Genomic DNA, 22,535 nt, shown 5'->3' with positions numbered 1-22,535 from the left:
ATTGGAGGAGGAAATTACAGGGTGTGTAATAGCTGGATGATTGAGTTAAGATTTGGTGAACGTGGTTTCCAAGGTGCTCTCAAGAGGAGCCATTCAAGAATGGCCGATCTCTCCCGCTTCTCTAACAGCATCTTTACAATCCAGTTGCATCCATGAATGACATTTCCTCTTGCTGTACTCTTCTTTTTATAGGTGAGGGATGTCTTCAGTTATCATGGTTTTGAGATGATGTTCTGATGGCATTTTTTGCATAACACATTGTCTTCATGCTTTTTTGTATAAAGATCCTAAAAGGGTATTTTTCCTTGTAGGTTTTTTTTTTTCTTTTACTAAGAATTGGATACAGGAAAAAAAGGGGGGGGAAAAATCATATGTGCGTAGTAGTTTATTTTCCCCTTGAGAGATGTGGTGCTGCTACCACACTATGGCTGTCACTTTTTCCTATTTTCACTCCATTGAGACTGTTTGGTGTCATGGCAACAGCCGGAGGAGAAGATGTTTAAGTTGGCACAGTTCTAGATGGTCGACTTTGCGCTGTTAGCTTATTGTATCTGTACCATCTGGGTGAACCCCTGGAGGTGTGCCGCTGTGCTTGTGCAGAAATTCAGCCAGCGTCTCCACAGTCTGGAGGAAATCAAATTTTTTTTAATGTTTGTTTTGCACAAGCCTTTATGCACTTAAGGACTTCATCCACGGTCTGTCTGATGCAGCTTAGCGTGAAATCTCTCAGGTGTGCTTTGCTGTTATGAAACATCATTTTATTCGGGAATGAAGTCCTGGTCGGAATAACAAAAAAATGATTAAGCAAGAGTTCACTGCAAAACAAGGTCAAAGATAATTACACCTTTGCTGTGTTATATGCTTCATATCTTTATTATAGAAATAATTCACACAGTGAATGTGGAAAATTTTGAAGAAAAATTGCTTAAACATCCAAGTGTAAGACATTATTTTATAACAGACCGATAGATAGAATCCTGTTAAAATGCCTGTTATCTCTTTGAATATATTGAATATATTTCAAAATCAAATTAAATTTCTCCAATGACAATATTTCCAGCAGCCATTACTTCAGTCTTCAGTGTCATATGATCCTTCTGAAATCAGTCTTATATGCTGATTTGCTGCACAAGAAACATTAATTGTTATTTCAAAATTTTGTTATAAGTTGTGCTGCTTAATAGTTTTGTGGGTACCATGATACTGTTTTCCAGGATTTTATGATGAACAGAAAACATATATTTGGAATACAAATCTTTAGTAACATTGTACATGTCTTTACTGTCACTTTTGACCGTAATAAAACTTCATTGCTCAACACTTTATTATTTCAATTCAATATACTATACATATTGTTTATCCAGCTGGACTCAGGCACCTTGTCCAAAACTTGAACAGTCAGTATACCAACAGGTTCAAAATGTGCATGAGAGAAAAATGTAATATGTAAAACCTGTCACTCATTTAGTGTAACCTTAAAATCATGATCAAAATCGTGCAAACTTAAAAGGTACTAAATTTGAAAATTAGCTGTAATAACTAAGCTGACACATTTACATAAATATTAATATTGTGCACTGGCCCTTTAATTCCAAACTGAATAAAGTTTCTATGTATCTATGCTTAGATATTTATTGGATAATTATTTCTAAAGACTTTATCATTTTCCTTCTTGTTCATCATGGGACAGTGGTGATGTGCCACGAGAATTCATTACCATTTCTTAAACTCAGGAACTCAGAATTAGATAATTCTAGAAGCAGTCCACTCCACAGAGTAATAGAACATTAATTTGAAGCCTCTTAAGGTCCTTGCACACTGAGACCGAAATTTTCATATGTATTTTTTTTCGTGTTCTTCAACCTAAAAATAATTGAGTCAAAGAAGCCTTGCACACTGAGTCCAATGCATATTCATTATTCCTTTGCGAATAAATTTGCGAAACAATACACAATGGAGTCTTAAAGCAGTGAGAATGGTTTTGTTGTCCCCTCTCTTCTTAAAAATAGAAAAAGAATGAGGAAATATTGGATCCATACAATCCTGAGATTAAGAGATTTCCAGCTGTTAAAATCAGCCACAGCTCTTCAAACACAAGGTTGCCATGGATCATTGTCGTATTTACCAGGTTGCATGAATAAGGCCACAGACAGCATCTCATAAGCCATACTTAGAGGATAAATCTGTCGTCTCTTGCATTATATGCGAGATAAATGAGGATGAAAACTCTCCTTTGTCAGGTTTGCTAACTTTTCTTGCTTTTAGTTATAAGACCTTGACATTGAAAAAATGAAGGAATCAGTTCAAGGTGTCAGTGAAGAAGTTAAGAGTCTCTTGAAATCATCACGCTGACACCGTGACCCTCACATACATCTTGTGGTTTCGGTCGATTGCAAGTTTGGCAGAAAATTGAATGCAAAGTGCAGGTGGTTGAGCCCAGTGGAGACTTTGCTTCAGTCTGATTGTTGTCTTTGTCCTGTTTGTTCTGGAGGACTGGGGTTGTGTTCGATGCCATTCAGTCTAAAATTCTGAGACCACACTGAAAATGGGAGTAGTCTATTTTAAACCTGGGAAATGTACTAAATTATACCTCAGGTATGACTCGTAGTGCTTTTTAGTAGGAAATGATTCATTATGATTCATTTTTAAGGTAATGCATTTCTCTGCATACCCATTTTAGACTGCACTAAAATGTCTACATTTTTTTATTCATAAGAAGCCTATAAAGACCTGTAAATGAAGACCTTTATAAAAGTTTTCATAATTTAATATATGAATCTCATTTACTGCTGATCTTTATATTAGCTTGAAGCTTTACTTCAATTAGCACAAAGCAGGGCAACTAATCTGACATTAATATTCAATGTACCATGTTCCACAGAGAGACCTTATAGTACTGTGTAAACCGTTAGCTCAGCTTCTGTCTAAAGCAAAGCTCTATCATTTTATGAATATATGGTTCCTAAATTCAGATTTCAGGCTATATTTTCTACCACTGATATTCACAAAAAAATTTATCAGCCCAACCCCTGACATAAAATATTCTTTAAGTACCCCCTGAGATTTTAAGTTAAACACATTAATGTGTTTATGAATATTAATATGCCTTTAAATTCTTCCTTTTCAAACATGAAACTCCCTAGCTTTTATTTTGCTGGAAAACTATTCTGTATTTAGCTGACAACAGGTTTGTTAATATTTCTCGTTACACATCTGATACAATGCTGAAAACTCGTATCCACAAAAATTTTGGAAATTAGGAAAATGTGAAAATAAAGTGATGCATGGTGCGTTCCCAAATGTATTATAAGCGACCTGCAGAGATAGAGCTCGTGTGAAGCAGCATTTACTGGGAACCAAAAAGCTGAAAACATGAGCTGCCTTTGTGTAAATGAACATGCAGTGCATCAGACTACATCCCAGCCTTTTGAGATTTCAGTTACATTTTAATTCATTATATATATATATATGATTTTAACATTTTATGGCTTAATTATTTATTAGGTTTTCATCAACTCACATATCCCCTGCAGTTCTGCTTGGGAAACCCTGCTCTGCAGTTACTTAAATCTCCATAACAAACCCTTAATGCCATGCGTATCTTGTCTTGCGAGCCAGCTGTTAACATATTAGCTCAATTAATATATAAATTGGCAGTCAAGCTGTTATTAATCCTCATATTTTATGCTGTTTTATCTCTTTATCTCTTTTTCTGGATCCTCAATGAATCAGCTGTCTTTGATTCTCTCCTTCCATCTTGCTAATCATGTACAACAGCGCGCCACTTATCTGCTTGTTTCCATGCAAATATCGGCTGATGTGCTGAAGTCAAACCCGGTAAATGTTTGACAAGCTGCCAGAAATGACAATTAATGAATGACAGGTGTTACTAATGTAGTCAATTTGGCCACAGAGGAAGAGAAGACCTGAACTCACATAGTTGTCTCTGAACTTGGATGATTGATTCTAGAACAGAAAGCATCCTTCCAGAGCTTTTTTTTATATAGATACAGTATGTATATATATATATATATATATATATATATATATATATATATATATATATATATATATATATATCTATGGTAATTGCTTTATTGGATACTGTTTATTCTGACATGAATGATGCTTGATAAGAGTCATATATTGTGTATCGCTTCTCATATGTGTGCTCCTTCATAAGCTGTGCAATCTTATCTGAAGCACCTGAGGCCTGAAGTAAAGCACGCCACTTTAAAAAGGTCAGAGTTAAGGAGAAATTGTAACGAGGTTCGACATAAAGACAGGAAACGCTGACAGCTTTGGCTGGACATCAAGATGGTGGACACTTTGAATGGATTTAAATGACAGAAAGCATTTACCAACAGCTGAGAAACCACAGGTGCCATTCAGAATTAACTCTCTCTGGTAAAATGGCATTTTCAATAATCAAAGAGGAAGGAATTGAATCTCATGAAGATTATTCTGGAAGGCAGGTTGAATTGAATGTAGTAAGATTGGAGAAACAGCTGTGTGGGAGCTGTTGGAAAATGCTGCGATCAAACTTGCGTGTCTTTTGTAATCATCTCTTTCCACACACATACTTTTTTTTTCTAACTGAGCTTAAAGTGGCGGCTCAAAAACCCGCTTTTTTACTTCCATAAAGGCTTAAGGAATATCTGTAAATACAAAGAGGTGCATAGATGTTCAAAAAGATAAACCTGCATAATCATTCTATGGTCTTTATTTTATTTTTTTCAGGGAGTACCTGGGGAAGCAGCTGCAGTCCACCGAGCAGTCGACTCCAGCTGTGGCTGCACGAAGCTGAACTGCTCCTGTACTTGTGTGTGTGATCTTGTGTTCTTGGTGTGAATGTAAATCTGTGCTATATAGAATGAACTTGTTAAACAAAAGCAGAATTGATGTATTGAACCCTAAATGTATGATTTGCTTCTTCTTTATTGTGCTCTATGTTGTTGTGTAAAGTTGTGTGTCCTTTTAATAAAATCACATTAAGTGATCGGAACAGTTCACAGAGTAATATTAAATGTTATTTATGTCTTCAATGTAAAAAAATGAGTATGTATTCCAATAAAGACTCTACCATGACAGAAATTTCCAATGTTTTTGAGACATCAGTTTTTGTGGTCGAGTTGTAAGGTGTCAGGTGTGTGTGTGTGTGTGTGTGTGTGTGACCCTGGACTACAAAACCAGTCTTAAGTGTCATTTTTTTCCAAATTGAGATCTATATATCACTGCTTTCCATTGATGTATGGATTATTATGATTGGACAATATTTGGCTGAGATACATCTGTTTGATAATCTGGAATCTGAGGGTGCAAAAAATCTATAAATTTGACACACACAATGCTTTTTTGGCTATTTCTAAAAATATACCCCAGGGACTTAAGACTGGTTTTGTGGTCCAGGGTCACATTTGTATATATATATATATATATATAGAGAGAGAGAGAGAGAGAATATGTATGGTTATCTCTAATAGATAGATTAATTGACAGACAGAGACAGTCATATGGTGTCTGATTATTTCAAATTTGTTTTCTCAGAATAGATGTTAGTATAGATAGAATAGATAGAACAATGATCTGAAGTTATTTGCACTTCATCCCAGGAGCTTAAAGAACACATTTTTTTTTGCAGAGATTTTCTGTGTCTTGCTCAAATATCAGATTCATATGATAATCCTTCAATATCAGAAGCCCCTGGACCATATCATGTCTTTCAGTGTAATAAGCAATACAACCACCTTCAAGACATCATTTTAGTTTCTGTTTCACAATGTTTTGCTTGTGTAAGGGCTCAAAAACTGCCACTGAACAGCCATTTTTTCTATCATTGACCATGCTTTAAGGGAATATGTTTATTAACCTTTAGGTTAACTTTGTCTTTTGACATGATGAGTGTGTCTTCATAATCAAGAAACTGAAGTGTCTTATAACAACACTATGAACCTCAGATATTGAAATATGATTTCATATTTTTACGTTAAAGGGCTTATAGTTTTTCATATTTCCCACCTTCTTTCTGGTGACGTATGCCAGATTCTTTAGTTGATCTACCTCCATTTTTGAGTACTATACCCACAATCAAGATCCAGACAACAACCATTGCACAGACCCAAGTCTCCACCCTTTTCGGATTGCCATTACACTTAATTGTATGGATGTACCCCTTTTATTTATTTATTTATTTATTTTTTTTTGTGTGTGTGTGAAAACTAAATAACTTGCATTGTATGGACAAAAACAGCTGACACATTCTTCAAAATGTCTCTTTTTGTGTTCCACAGAAGAAAGTAATACAGGTTTGGAGCATGCATCTCCTATACGACAGTGTTCTAAAAATGTTGCTATAGTTAAATTAAAAAAGTTAAACCTTAAAAACAATACTACATTCCACTGCCTGGCTTCTTGCATTTTAAATGCAAAAAACTTTTGCGTGAATGGCCCAAAACATTGCAGAAATGTATATTCTCTCATGTTCTTGAATATTTCCAATCAGACTCATGTATTTCATTTCATGTCACAATGGGCCTTTTCACACCTTTTATGATAAGGTCTCCCACCTGTGTCATTCGTTAACACAAACCCATTTGCCAATTTGCAGCATATCTTGTGCATCCCATTTTTTAAATAACCTCCCAGAACCTTTTCCATACACGACCGGGCAGAGCATCAGACGAGAGCAGATGCATCCACTGGGTAATATGTGTTCAGTCGCCCTCTCTTCTCTCTCTCTATCTCTAAATGGAAAACAAACTGTAGCAGTAGCACGATCACTTAGCAAATAGCCCCGTACTCAGTGTGCTTTGTGGCTGTCCAGATAGACATAACCTTCAAAGCTTATTACCACCACACCAACAGATCCACAGCACATATTATCAACTCATTCGGGATGTGTCGAGGGTCATTTGAATTCTAATAGGGTCATCTTAGGCTGCACAAGGCTCTGTGAAACAAGGTTGTTATAGTGGTATTATCAGACGCCTGATTCAACATTATTGGGAAACTTGTTTTTTTTTCTGTCACATCTCCATCCTATTCAGATGCCGCTTTTGTGTCAAGAACGAATTGACTCACATCTATGATCCCACATCAGCAGCGCTGTATGGCGTGCCAGTGCTTGTATGACACTTCCCACACTGAGTGGCTGCTTTAAGTATTATGTGACTCAGACATCCTTTTAGCTATAATCAATTATGATTTTTTTTGTAAGGGCTCTTGGAGGCATGTCGCTTTGAGAACTCTTCACCAATGGCTTTTGTGACGTCCTTTTCACGCTGCATGTAGCTTTTCCAAGGGCTGTTTTCATAAAAAGCCTCTTTTAGTGACATTAAATGCACTGATTGAATTTTCTAGCAAGGACAAAACTTTTAATTGACTCAGACTTGGTATGCTTACAGTTGCATGTTGCAGTCGAATGTTTGGAATGTTTGTTACCGAGCTGCTCACTGAGGTTGTCCGTTGAAGATGTGGCTTTGTAATACAGGCAGAATATTATCGACTAACTTCATTGACCGGATTTGTCTGCTTTTGTTGACGTGGGTCAAAGATTGTCTGTTTCCATGGTTACAATTAAAACAGGAGCAACTCAGACAGCATTTAAGAGTGATTTCCCCATCATCCTGATAGCAGATAGACAGATTCATTGTGGCATTTGTAGTTTTCAAAGTTTGCAGAAGCTGAATCTCATCCAAACACTGTAATGACATTAAGGAACTATTTGAACTCATAAAATAATAGTATTATGTGTATTGTTAAGCATAATGAAGTACTTTCAGTGAATAATTTTTGTGGATGATGTAAATTTGCACAGATGGCTGCACTGTCTTTAGATATTGGATCACATTTATACCGCTTTGTTACAATCAGTCTAAAATTGAATCCATTTGACATTTTGCAGCCGTAAGCTCTCCTTCTCTAGTGAACATTTCACTAACATCAGGAGTTCCTATTCAGATCCTGATTGCTGAGATTAGGGCCATTTCATGTTACGTCAGTAGCGAAACTGCCTTTAACCCTGCAGCATCAGCCAATAAGCTCATTCGTTGAATCATGCTATGGAAATCAGACTTACAGGACACATTTCTCTATTTGTTATTAAATGTAGACATTGTGCAATTAATCATTTTTGGTTAGCTCAAAAATATCTAGAATCAAGATGATAATCATAGGGATCAAAAAAATGCTGAAAGATATTGATAAAATATATTGATATTTCTTTAGAAGTCACAAGGACTATTATACATGGATGTTTATACATATCGTTGTCCCCTTGCATGTACAGCTTACATTTAGTGATGATTAGTATACAATAAATGGACAGATATGTATCTGGCATGCTTTGATGTTGGTCACATGGTTGATTTCATATGTGATGTTGAGTGTCTTTGTTTGTTTGAACCTATTTGTTTGGTTTGGTTTTCAATTTATTTTTATTTTCTTTTATTGTTTTTTTTTTGTTTATTTTGTTTCTTATTTGGGTTTATCTCGTGTGTTTTTTTTCTCCAATAATTATTATTTATTTTGTGTTTGTGTGTGTGTGTGTGTGTGTGTGTGTGTGTGTGTGTGTGTTGTCATTTTTGTCAGGGGGCGGTTTGGTAGTTTTATTTTATATTTTATTTATACATTTATATTTATTTATTTACTTGATTTTGTCTTAAAGTCCCAAAGTAATCATCAATGATATTATGTGGTTAGATAAATATTCATATCTAAAGCCAGCAGCCATAGAACAGACTTTTACTTGCTTTTAGGCAGGTTGCTATTTATTATTAGTTCATATCATAAACTGCAGAACCACAGAGAAGGCTCACCCATAAATGTGTGCTCCAATACTGCACCATCAGCACTAATGGCTCTTTAAGAGTGCTAAATCTTCAGGCCTGTTCTAGCATGACACAGACTTTGATCAAGCTTAGGCAGCATCAGCTGAGCCATCTGTGGCTAGCCTTTAATTGGACATGCTCTGCAATGTTAAGGTGGGCTGAAATGGAATAAAATCTGAAGATTGTGTTCCTTTTTATCACTGTGTGCATGATGAACACTCACCCATTATAACAAAAACCGATGGTCACTGCATTTGGAATTAACAACAATAAATAAGATAGACTGGAAATGAAACAGAGATTCAAGTGCTGTCTTCATGCCTAGTGTGTAGCCCATAAGCAGCAGTACATTACTTACAGATGCGATTGTCAACATTATATCTTGCAAAGGAGAGACACAAAAAGGACAAATTTGATTATCTCCCACAGATCACTTGAATTTTTGTCACACTTATTTATATAACATTAATTTATTAACATATGATATAAGACTGACTGATTATTTTGTTGTAAATTTGTGGATATATATGAGCACGGAAATGGCATGTCTGGTAATAAACTCTAAATCGTGAATCTGCTTGGTTTATGACTACCTGAAAGATCTGTAAGGACTTCCAGTAAATCTATGGTTCTTCTGGGAAGCATGCCTTTAGCTGTGAGACAAAGTGTTGATAACCTGGCTGTTATTCTCAGTAGCTTTCTACAATTGGCTCTTTATGTTATTTCTTATTATTTTGCTCTACAGTAGAATTCAGAGTGGTTAAGGACTGTGTGTCTGATTTGCTTGCAGGCTGCATTCTTGAGTTATCATTGTAACACTTCATTTGTATTTGTGAAGGGCACAAACAATCTATTTCATGGCTGGAAGGTCTGAGGTTTGGCATGAAATCACGCACACTCTGAACTGCTGCGCCTTGGTGAATATATATATATATATGTAAAAAAGAAACTTTGGTTTCCATGGAAACTGTTTCTAAACAAACCCATACCTTTACAAGGTACACTTCTTTCATTCTTCAAGGGCACTGGAAAATAGAAAGAACAATCCCACCATCTCTCTCTTTCTACCTCACTCTCTCTCCCTACTTCAAATGCAAAAAATAAAAACGCATATCCATAAACTGTCCTCTCCACCTTTTCCTTCTGGCCAATTACAGCAGGTTATTTCTCACCCTACTGTAGCTGCAAATCCCACACGTTTCAGAAATTATAATTCATAAGTGTAAAGCACATATTTATTAATATATTTATCTATACTTGATAAGACTGGAGAGTTTCTTCTTCACCAGTGTGTTCAACTGCTGAGCTTGGGTTTAAAAGACTATCATAAAAGAGATTCATGTGACTCTGATGGAGGTTTTTTCTTGTCCTTGACTTGATTTACCTTGAAATAGAATTGCACACGGTTACATTTTCCCCTTTTTCTAACAAGTTTTCTCTTCCAGTAGTGCTTGAATTTATCATTGGCATGTACAGTATGTGATGTTCTAGTTTTAATTTTACCCATTACAATTTTGAAAGACACACAAATAAAGGGATTTAGTCATTATTCTCTATCCTTTTCACCTTTATCCTTTAACAAATTTGTTGGAAAATTTGTGTAAATGGCATTTGTGTGTCTGTTAAATAGGGATAGTAATTATGCCATTATGTACAAATCCTCATGTAAGCTGCAAATAAGGGACATATGCCATTGATTCTTCAAGCTTGTTAAAAATGTCATGATGTCAATCTTGCCATAGACATATATACATAGATGCCTCATTAGCGGCTGTTACTATGGCCTGCTATATGTAAGTCATCCGACACGACTACCCTGATAGCACATCACTGAGATGTCTATTTGATGGCTGAAAGAAATATTTTTTAGGGTGCTTGCTCATCTGCTATAAATCTACAGGACATTTCCTATCAGATGTCAAACTGACATTTAGTAGGTGTCTTTAAGATGTTTATGATCTAGAATGTATGTAAAACTGATGTCTGAGAGATGTCTATCAGATATTTATATTGTATACTCCGCAGATGCTTTCCAACTAAAGTGATCTTTAACAGACATCTTCCGTCGTTCGTGTGCTACCTGGCTAACACAACTTAAAATTGTTACCAGATACTTTTAAAACATTGTGTTGTTTTTTTATCTTCAGTTTTGTGTATTATTTAGTATTTTTGTCAATATATATATTTTTTCATTTTATTGTTTTTATTTTCTGTTTTTTTTTTTTTTGGGGGGGGGGGGTATATTGGTGTTTTATTTTATTTACTCCCAAAAAAGTCATTGATTAATGATGACAGAAGCAATCTCTTTTAACTGACTTTCTGTCACAGTGTCTGGTCTGTGTTTCCCTGGGTGTCCACTAGTGGTCTCACTTCCCCATAGTCACCCCACTGCAGGCACTACATTTCCCACGAAGCCTTGTCCCTTCATCACTGTTAATTGCACACCTGTTAATTGCACTCAGCTGTCTCCACTTTCACCTGTCTATATACACCGGTCTGTTTCTATCTGTTTGATGGAGTCCTTGTTTTCCGTCACCCGGCTTTCTCGTGTTCCCTTGTGTTTTTCTTGTTTCTTGTTTCTTGTTTTTAGGACGGATTTTGTTGTTATGACCTCTTGCCTGTTTTTGGATGTGATTTGGGATTTCCCATTAAATACTGCAATTGGATCTCTCGTTTCCTGTGTGCATTCGTTACAGAAGGACTCCATCAATGCCCAGATCCAGCAGTGTGGGATTTCATATCCGTTCCCCAGCCAGCATGGAGGAGCGGAGGGGGAGGTTCCTAAATTTGATCACCCTCTGTCAAGAGGGGAGTGAGGTGGGTGGTTTGGCACAAATATTCTGGACCATGGCGGTAGGAATGGGATACAATGATGAGGCACTTAAAGACATTTTTAACGCTTGTCTGGATAACCCTGTGCCTGAGTGGGAGATGAAGGAGCTGGAGATCTTGGATTTTTGGGGGTTCACCATGTACCTACAACATCGGTCTCAGTGGGATACCCCAGCCACACCTGTCTCTCCAGGTGCGATGGCCGATTCTAGACCTATGTCTCCAGACAGGAGGACCGCCAGCCCAGCACCACTGCACCAGATGGCCGCCAGCCCAGCGCCACAGCACAAGGTGGCCGCCAGCCCAGAGCCACTGCCCAAGATGGCCGCAGGCCCAGCACCACTGCACAAGATGGCCGCCGGCACAGCACCACTGCACAAGGTGACCGTCCAGAGTTAAGTCAGGTCCCCACTGACCAGGTCCCCGTGGTCCCTCCAGAGTCGAGTCAGGTCCCCGTTGACCCTCCAGAGTAGAGTCAGGTCCCCGTTGTCCCTCCAGAGTCGAGTCAGGTCCCCGTTGACCCTCCAGAGTCGAGTCAGGTCCCCGTTGTCCCTCCAGAGTCGAGTCAGGTCCCCGTTGTCCCTACAGAGTTGAGTCAGGTCCCCGTTGACCCTCCAGGGTCAGGTCAGGTCAAGTCACCATTAATACTCATGAGTCAGGTCAAGTCACCATTAACACTCATGAGTCAAGTCAAGTCACCAATGATCTTCATGGGCAAGGTCAAGTCACCAGTGTTCTTCATGGGCAAGGTCAAGTCACCAATGATGTTCATGAGCAAAGGCAAGTCACCAATGATCTTCATGAGCAAGGGCAAGTCACCAATGATCTTCCTGAGTCAAGTCAAGTCACCGTTGATCTTCCTGAGTCAAGTCAAGTTACCATTGATCTTTTTGAACGAAGTCAAGCCACAGTTGATCTTCCTTAACCCAGTCAAATCACCACGGATTACCAGAGCCTCTTCACATCTCTGCTGAACTACCAGAGCCTCTTCACGTCTCTGCTGAACTACCAGAGCCTCTTCATGTCTCTGCAGAACTACCAGAGCCTCTTCACATCTCTGCTGAACTACCAGAGCCTCTTCACGTCTCTGCTGAACTACCAGAGCCTCTTCACGTATCTGCTGAACTACCAGAGCCTCTTCACGGCTGTGGTGGGCTCCAGTTCCATCTGCGCCATTGAGGGGGGGTAATGTCACAGTGTCTGGTCTGTGTTTCCCTGGGTGTCCACTAGTGGTCTCACTTCCCCATAGTCACCCCACTGCAGGCACTACATTTCCCACAAAGCCTTGTCCCTTCATTACTGTTAATTGCACACCTGTTAATTGCATTCAGATGTCTCTGAATCTGCGTTTCATCTGTCTATATAAACCGGTCTGTTTCTATCTGTTTGATGGAGTCCTTGTTTTCTGCCACCCGGCTTTCTCGTGTTCCCTTGTGTTTTTCTTGTTTCTTGATTCTTGTTTTTGGGACTGATTTTATTGTTATGACCTCTTGCCTGTTTTTGGATGTGATTTTGGATTTCCCATTAAATACTGCGATTGGATCTCTTGAAAATAATAAAATCATATGATCAGCAGAATTGAAATTGTAAAGAACTGAATTGTCATTGTTAGGTAAACTAATCATTTCATTTGTTGTCTTATATGCAGTTTTATGGCTGTACAATAATACTTTAGTAATGTAGTAATCATGTAGTACTTAAAATAGTATGCAGAATATGAAGGAATATGCAGAATACATCCAATTAACTTCAACTATCAACTGTGTTTTAAATATAGATGCGTGCAGCCTGAAAGAAAGAAAAAAATCACATGAGAGAAATACAAAGACTACATAAAATAACTGATTAAATTTATTTTTCCTTCCGCACAGCTGTGTCCTTGAGTGGGATTTTGTGATGTCTGATGATGGCGCTGTAATTACCTACCCCTATAAGCGTTTTTTTCTGAGGTTACGAAGCACAAGCACTGGGGGTGGTGGGGGGCTTACCACACAAACAACACCTACATACGTCTCTTAGCAACATGTGAAGTATACCTACTTTTGCCTAGAAAGAACGAAAGGAACAAAAATCTGCTTTTACAGAATGTCATGCTGATGAACTAGATGTTTATTGTGTCCATTACTGGCATGACAAGACTGCATTAGATGAGTAAAATCAATATGGAAGAGTAAATAGTAACATTAAAGGGGGTCATTAGCTCTTGGTGGACCCTTAGTCATATGTTTTGTTTTCAAAGTTGTTGGGACAGAAATAACAAGTACATGTTCTTTCATAAAGGAAAGGACCTTTTTTATCCCATTTATGTTTCTAAAATTGGCATCAATGAGCAAATATTTAATAGACAAATAAAGTGATATTGCATGCATTAGTCTCTTACTTCTCAACCTTACTTCAACACCATTTTATAGAGTTAATACAGAGGCATATTTAGAAAAAATGTACCTTAAGCTACTACTGTACTCATAATGATAAGCAGAACACCATATCAGGGATTTTTTTAGCACAGGTTTTTTTTTTTTTGCCACTTCAAAAGCTAATATTATGAAACATGAGATCAATTAGTCTATAAAGCACCTGCTGTTCTAAAGTGACACTAGTAGCAACAGGTTGCATCTCTCTTGCCTCTTTTCTGTGAATGTGAGGGGGAGTGAAGGTAGGTGAAAAGTCACATGATAGGAGGCTGTGTCTCCAAGCACTGTTATTGACTGATCATGCTGTGTGGAATAATGGTGCAGATCATGTTCATAACAGCTTCGCAAATGTGCCTGATACTAATGAAAATAGATGGACTAATTACAAAATAAACTGCACTCCCACTTGAACAACAATTAAACTGAATCTGAAGATGAAAGTGAAAGAGTGGTAACACAGTAATTAAAAAACAGTATTTAGGCAAAAACCTGGATGACCTACAGTTCACTACATCTGGCGAGATTCTGAAGTTCACATCTGATGATATCCCATGAGATCATGGGAGATGATTTGTGAATGGCAGTGAAGCTACACAACTGACACTGTAGGTCACATGATGATTATAATGGTGTGAATGTGTTGCGTTTCATCAAAATTTGTTTAATTTATACGTAGTAACAAATGAAAAGAATAAATCAAAGTTCAGATTGAAGTACCCCATGTCATTAACGGGGTTGAAGAATATATTCATATAACTTGTACATTTTACATTACACTGATGCATTTAGCAGACGCTTTTATCCAAAGCAACATACAGTGCATTCAGGCTATAATTATTATAATTTTTTTAACCAGTATGTGTATTCCATGGGAATTAAACCCACAACCTTTTGCGCTGCTAACACAATGGTCTACCACTGGGCCACAGGAACTTGTACTTGCACAAGATGGGAATTGTGAGTGTACAATAACAGGAGAAGTCGTCACGACTCACTGTGATTGTTGAATGATTTCCGACTTACCAAAGTTGTTTGATGAACTTGTGAAAAACAGAGCAAGAGCAAAAAGAAACAGAGCAAGAAAGAGAAAAAATAAATGGTAGGAAACCCGGATGGTAAATGGAAAATTTTATGACAAGCTAACGGAATTTTAACGTACTGCACCAGCGGTTTAGATTAAAATTATATGTCAAATTAGTTTAAAGATAATATCAGAAAATGAGAATTAAATTAGTAGATAGTAAGATTACAACAGAAAAACAAAGCTACATAGATCTACTCACAAACCACTGAGCAGCACGGCAGCAAAATCGTCACAATCTATGAAAAGGGTCCATATTATTAATGTGTGTATGAGTGTAATCTAGACATATTATATAAATTTTGATGTCATCATGTAGCAGACTTCTTATGATTATTTTATATAACAAAAATAAACCAATATAAATACAATAATAAATACCTGTAAGCACAGAATGGAACAGTATTACAACAATCGTCTCTGTTATGTTTACAGTCTGCAAATACATCTTTGAGTTAGTACATTGTCCCATCCCTCTAGCATGCAGGCAACAACCAAAACCATAGAAATCACACTTCACAAGTTGTTTTACCCTTTTCTTGTCCCAAGTAATGTCCAGTAGGCCATGAACTAAGAAACCCAGAATGCATCAGCCCTTACTGGTTCAAAAATTTAGAAATTGTATCTGTGAGGATTTCCTATCTACTACTGAGACTGCTCTCACCAGAGTTACAAATGACCTGCTCTTACTATCCGATCATGATTGTATTTCTCTGTTAGTGCTACTGGATTTAAGCACTGCATTTGACACTATCGAACACAACATTCTTTTGAGTAGACTACAAAATTATATTGGTATTAATGGAATTGCATCGGCATATATTGGTATTAATGGAATTGCATTGGCATGGTTTAAATCTTACTTATCTGACCATCATTCATTTTTACAGTGAATGAAGAGTTATCATACAAGCACAGTAAAGAGTACCACAAGGCTCAATACTAGGACAATGCTTTTCACGCTTTACATGTTACCCTTGGGACTTTTCACCGGGAAACATGGTGTTAGCTTTCAGTGTTATGCTGATGAAACTGAGCTCTATATTTGTTCACGGCCCAATTTAGAAAACTAATGGAATGCATAGTTGATATAAAAAATTGGATGAGTAGTAATGTCCTACCGCTAAATTCTGAAGAAAAAAAAAAGTGTTAATTATTGGACTAAAAACCTCAGCAAGTAATAACCGGGAACACTTGATGGCTGCTCTGTCAGTTCTTTGTCATCAGTTAGGAAACTAGGTGTGCTATTTGATAACAATCTTTCCTTTGAAAACCATGTTTCTAGAATTTGTAAAATTGCATTTTTACGTCTTAAAAATATATCTAAATTTCGACCTTTCGTCATTTGGACGGCAAATCCTTTTCCTATTTAGCACCCAAACTCTGGAACAATCTACCTAGCATTGTTTGGGAGGCAGACACACTCTGTCAGTTTAAATCTAGATTAAAGACCCATCTCTTTCGCCTGTCATGCACATAACACAGAGTCATATTTAATTCATAAGGATTAATAGGCTGCATTAAGTCAACCAGAACCAGGAACACTTCTCATAAATGTACTATATGTACTTGTTGCATCATAAGCAGAATGGCATCTATGCTAATATTAGTCCATTTCATTCTTATTCTGAGGTCACCGTAACCACCCAGATTCAGTCTGTTTCCAGACCAAATGGTTACCATAACCACCCAGATCCAGTCCATACAGTATCTAGACCAGATGGTGGATCAGCACCTAGAGATGACTTCTGGAATAAAATTGGTGGAATTAAACCACATCATGCTGGTTTTGCCTGGCCAGAGAAGAACTGGCCCCCCGACTGAGCCTGGGTTTTCCCAAGGATTTTTTTATTTCTCTATTTTTGTCACCAAAGGAGTTTTGGTTCCCTGCCACTGTCGCCTTTGGCTTGCTTAGTTTGGTGTCGCTTAATTATTGGCAATATTGTCCACTTGATTGCACAGACACTAGGCCTATTGGAAGACAGCTGAACTGGATGATGACATCACTGAATCATCAATGAACTGATTTTGAAAGATTTACTCTTTGTGATATTTGATATATTCATTTATAACACTATACTTCGTATTATATTACCTTTGTATCATATTACATAACATTTGTTAATGATGTTTCTAATGCAATGGCAATGGGAGTAACAGTAAATTTGACGTAGTTCTCTCTTCTGACTGCCATCAATCTTTCTTTTTTTCTCTCTTATTAAAAGTCATGAAAACACTATCATTAAGGTTTTTTCTGGGTTTGGCTGTGTGCTCACATAGGCTAATGTCACTAAACAAGCTGCAACTTAACTGAATGTTTATCATTTGTTTGCCTGTTGCTTTTAAATGCATCATAGTCTTTGTTGTAGCATTTAATAACAGTTACACTTTTACACTATGTTGGACCCACCCACATATCTTAAACAGTAGCGCAAGTAAAATATACTGAACAAAATTTTTAAATGTAAGCAAAGTTTTCAGAATATTAAACAAAGATCAGAAAAAAAGAATCTAAAATTTCATAACTCATATTAAAAAAGCATGAATCAAAACTTTTACATTTAAAATATATTTCACAAAACGTACATATTAATGCAAAATTATCCAACTTTCACACAAAATTGTTACATTAACAACTGCGAGCAATATACAGTGAACTAAACAATTATATCATCCTCTCCTCACAGTAATAACAATCTCAAGACTTATCAGTCAGGTAGGCGAGCCACGTAGGCTACATATAACACTTCACGAGGCCAGTGCATACAATAAATCAAATGCATAGAAAATATTTGTTAATGTAGCCTAATGTACTAAATGTTTTAAAACCCCATAGACTTGACGAGACTTTGAAGAATTTAGTTTCTAATCAAATTATTATACATATGGTATCGATAAGCAAAAAAAAAAAAAAAAAAAAATATATATATATATATATATATATATATATATATATATATATATATATATATATATATATATATAATGTTAATGATTGCTGTTCCATATTGTACCCAGAAACCTTTTAAACATCAAATGGAACATGCACATGAATTCATATAAAACAAGTCAGATGGTTTTTGAATTTTCATTTCAGAAGACCACCACACGCCATCACTCCTCCTTTACCCTATAGGCTACGTGTCGTGCCCACAGAATTACGCACATCCTTAACTAACGCGGTTTCCCCCATTCTTTGTCTCTTTGAATAAAGGACAATATCCACTCGCTCTGGAGAACTTCTCCAGCTATCTTTACTGAAGCTGCAGCCTTGCCTGCTGAGTTCCCTCGAGACAGAGTGCGCGTGAAATGTCTCCAGACATGAAGTTTGGCGCGCAACATCCCAAGAAACATTAAAACTATTTGACCGACAGAAGTGGCTTATGTAAACATAAGTTATGTTTCCAGACTCGCAAGACATCTACATTTAAAAGGCAACATTATTCATTCCGAGATAGGCGAAGAGTTGCGGTGAGACGCTGCTAAACGGCTGCTTCAGATGAAGACCGTCACATAAGATCTGATGTCATATGGGACGCTCGCGCGGCAGAAGCAGCTGCTCTCGTAAGGCGGCAGTCAGTCATCATCTGTTGAATGGGAGCGGGCCAAGGAAATCAACGCATTGCGCACAGATTTCATTGTTGTATGGGATTTTCAACTTTTATTAACGGTTTGCAGTTCATAATAAGGTAAGTCTTTTATATGTGATGTTTTACCAACTGTGTAGGCTAATTGACATTTTTGGAGTAAAGTGCAATACAGAATCAGTTATCGTGTATTTGCACTGTATCATTTTTTTTTTTTTTTTTTTTACAAAAGCTTATTAAATTATTGTGTTGTAAAAAGCAGTCAATATTAATATCCTGATGATTATTTTTTGATGATTATTTTACCATTTGTATATAGGCTCATCTGTATTCTAAAGCGACTGAACTTTTGCTCTCATTTTTGCAAATTAACAGAGCATGGACAGCAACGTGGTGCAGATTTTTAAGGAGGACAAATGCCCCTCATCGCACCCCGAAAAGTGTTTACCCAACTTCACATGGCAGTCTGCGGTCTCGGACATTTATAACTATTCACTGAATGAAAGCTGGACGAACGAGCAGGAAACTATGTCGCCTATCATTCCGATCATCACTGCCGTGTATTCCGTTGTGTTTGTGGTAGGACTAGTGGGGAACTGCCTGGTGATGTATGTCATTATCAGGTAAGAAACAGCACTGTCCTGAGATGTGCTGCCCTCATAATACGAGCGCCTTTAAATATAGTTATCTCACTTTTTAATAGACTTCTTTGTAAACAGTCACATGAGACGTTTCTGGTGGGCTATAGTTAGGACGAAATATCAGTTTTATGGAAAACATGTAGTCATGGATTCAAGTCCAATTCGGCAGTTTGGCTCCCCCCGGAGGACTGAAATATTAATGTACAATGCAGTCAAAATTACATTGACAGTAAATATATTCTGCTTTGAGCAGGGACTGTGTCTGCTCCACATTCTGTATATAGAGGAATACAAATGATACTAAACACGGCGGTCATATACATGCCACTTTAGATGCTGTTTATGTGCTGTGTAAAGATGGTATATGTGGTTTTTGAGACATTTGAGATAAAGAACGGCACTGTTTGTGCTTGCTTTACACAACCAGCCAACCACTGAGAGACAAATGTTTGGTAACGTATAGGGAATCTACTATCAGTTTATTTAGTATACTGCCTGAAAGAAATTTCCTACATTAATTTATCACACTGATGGGTTGTGTTTCATTTATTTTGACATTGTCTGACTCAATCGATTTTCCCCGACAGATACACTAAAATGAAAACCGCCACAAACATCTACATCTTTAACCTGGCTGTTGCCGACGCCTTGGTAACCACCACCATGCCCTTTCAGAGCACAGATTATCTACTGAACTCCTGGCCGTTTGGAGAGGTGGTGTGTAAGGTTTTCATCTCCATCGACTACTATAACATGTTTACAAGTATCTTCACCTTGACCATGATGAGTGTGGACCGCTATGTGGCCGTCTGCCACCCCGTCAAGGCCCTGGACTTCCGGACACCGATGAAAGCTAAGATCATCAACATCTTCATTTGGGTGCTGTCCTCGGCTGCTGGGATCCCTGCAATGATTCTTGGGAGCACTCAGACAAACAATGGTAGGGACAAATGATATAAATACTACCATTCAAAAGTATAGGGTTGGTAAGATTTTTAAAATATTTTTGAAAGAACAAAGTTGCATGTATTTGATCAAATATATAGTAAAAATTATAATGTTGTCAAATATTATTGAAATGTGATTTTATATGCTTTAATATGTAATTTATTCCTGTGTTGGTAAAGCCATTACTCCAGTCTTCAGTTTCACATTATCCTTCAGAAATCATTCTAATATGTTTATTTGGTGATTAAAAACACTTGTTATTATTAAAGGAGCTATGTGGAGGTTTTTACTTAAAAAAAATATTTAAGATAGAGTTTTCATTCGTACATGTATAAGCCAACTATGATGTAAAAAAAAGAATGACACCTCGACTGTCCACCACGGTTGCCTCTATCAGCCTGTAGGCTCAATTGTGTGTGGAGGAGTCGGGCCCGAATTGGCGCGAAAATTCACAAAATGTGACGTCATGCGTGTTCTCATCTACTTGGGCTTACAACTGTACGGCACGGCAAGCAGCGGCAATAGTGTTTTCAAATGGACTCTGCGGATGGAAAGAAGCGACCAGCCTCCAGCACAATTCAGACACCCACGGACTCTCCTCGTAAGTTAAAAAATAAAAAAAGAGCGTGCGCACTGAGAACGAGCATGAGACTGGCTGCAGTTCCTCTAACGGCTATTGGTGTCAGTAACGGTTAGAAATTTCAGAACCTACGCAATGCTCCTTTAAGTTGACAACAATTGTGCTGCTTAATATTTTTTGTGGAAACATCATAGCATTTTCAGGATTGATTGACGAACAGAACCTTCAAAGGAGCAGCATTAATTTGAAATAGAATAAATGTTTTGTAACATTTGATTACTTTTATGCATCCATAACATTATGATAAAAAAAATCTAATCTCTCTGATCCCTGGTTTTATTTTATTTACCAGATATTTATTAGATACTTATTGTTAGTGAGTCCCCCATTAATTAATATTCACTTTAAGTTTATCTTTAAAAATACTAATCATTTAATCATCACACATAACACAGTTAAATGTAATTTTTTGTAAATCTCAAAATGAATCTTTTCATACTGTATGTTATAATGTTGTGATGGCTAATTTACATATCAAATCTATTTTAATTTTGAAAAATGTTAGAAAAAGTATAAATAATATTTGAATATCGACAATTATCGGTTATCGGCCATAACTTAATTACTGACTTTATCATAATTTCACTGTTGGTGTTTTCATAAAAATGGCATTGTATACCTTTTAAGAGAATATGTTGATGTGGGGCCAAAAAGAAATTCAAAATTTCAAAAACACTTTATGTAATTGCAGTCATATTCTATGTATATTCTATATATATATATATATATATATATATACAGTACAGACCAAAAGTTTGGAAACATTACTATTTTTAATGTTTTTGAAAGAAGTTTCTTCTGCTCATCAAGCCTGCATTTATGTGATCAAAAATACTGAAAAAAATGTAATATTGTGATATATTATTACAACTTAAAAAAATAGTTTTCTATTTGAATATACTTTACAAAAATAATTTATTCCTGTGATGCAAAGCTGAATTTTCAGCATCATTACTCCAGCCTTCAGTGTCACATGTAACATCCAGTCTATCACATGATCATTTAGAAATCATTCTAATATTCTGATTTATTATGAGTGTTGGAAACAGTTCTGCTGTCTAATATATTTGATGAATAAAAGGTTAAAAAGAACTGCGTTTATTCAAAATAAAAAAAAATTCAAATAATATATATTCTAATAATATATTTTCTTTACTATCACTTTTTATCAATTTAACACATCCTTGCTGAATAAAAGTATTGATTTTATTTAAAAAAAAAAGAAAGAAAAATTACTGACCCCAAATTACTGACCAGTAGTGTATATTATTATTACAAAATATTTATATTTTAAAAACATAGCTTCTTTCTTTCTTTTTTTTTTTTTACTTTTTATTCATCAAAGTATCCTAAAAAAGTATCACATGTTCTGAAAAAATATTAAGCAGCAGAACTGTTTCCAACTTTGATAATGAATCATCATATTAGTATGAGTTCTAAAGGATCATGTGATAATGATCCTAAAAATTCAGCTTTGCATCACAGAAATGAATGATAATTTAAAGTATAATAAATTTTAAAACAATTATTTTAAATTGTAATAATATTTCACAATATAACATTT

General features: G+C 36.5%; 2 protein-coding genes and 1 long non-coding RNA gene across 4 annotated transcripts in view; all 3 read left to right on the top strand.

Annotated features, from left to right (window-relative positions):
• Positions 1–5,055, top strand: part of LOC132154872 (V-type proton ATPase subunit H) — a 36,129-nt gene extending 31,074 nt beyond the window's left edge. For both annotated transcript variants that reach the window (XM_059563589.1, XM_059563588.1), the window contains one exon: positions 4,741–5,055. In XM_059563589.1, the coding sequence (XP_059419572.1) occupies positions 4,741–4,807 (67 nt within the window). In that variant the 3' untranslated portion in view covers positions 4,808–5,055. The remainder of the gene's footprint in view (positions 1–4,740) is intronic.
• The window catches only part of LOC132154200 (uncharacterized), an 89,977-nt gene that overhangs the window by 60,209 nt on the left and 7,233 nt on the right, over positions 1–22,535 (top strand). The window lies entirely within an intron of this gene.
• The window catches only part of oprk1 (opioid receptor, kappa 1), a 4,535-nt gene continuing 1,117 nt past the window's right edge, over positions 19,118–22,535 (top strand). Inside the window, exons 1-2 of the mRNA XM_059562786.1 lie at positions 19,118–19,365; positions 19,971–20,323. Of these exons, the coding sequence (XP_059418769.1) occupies positions 19,121–19,365; positions 19,971–20,323 (598 nt within the window). The 5' untranslated portion in view covers positions 19,118–19,120. The remainder of the gene's footprint in view (positions 19,366–19,970; positions 20,324–22,535) is intronic.

Source organism: Carassius carassius, chromosome 12, assembly GCF_963082965.1.
Source record: "Carassius carassius chromosome 12, fCarCar2.1, whole genome shotgun sequence".
Lineage (NCBI taxonomy): Eukaryota > Metazoa > Chordata > Actinopteri > Cypriniformes > Cyprinidae > Carassius > Carassius carassius.
This window is presented reverse-complemented; position numbering and strand designations above follow the sequence as displayed.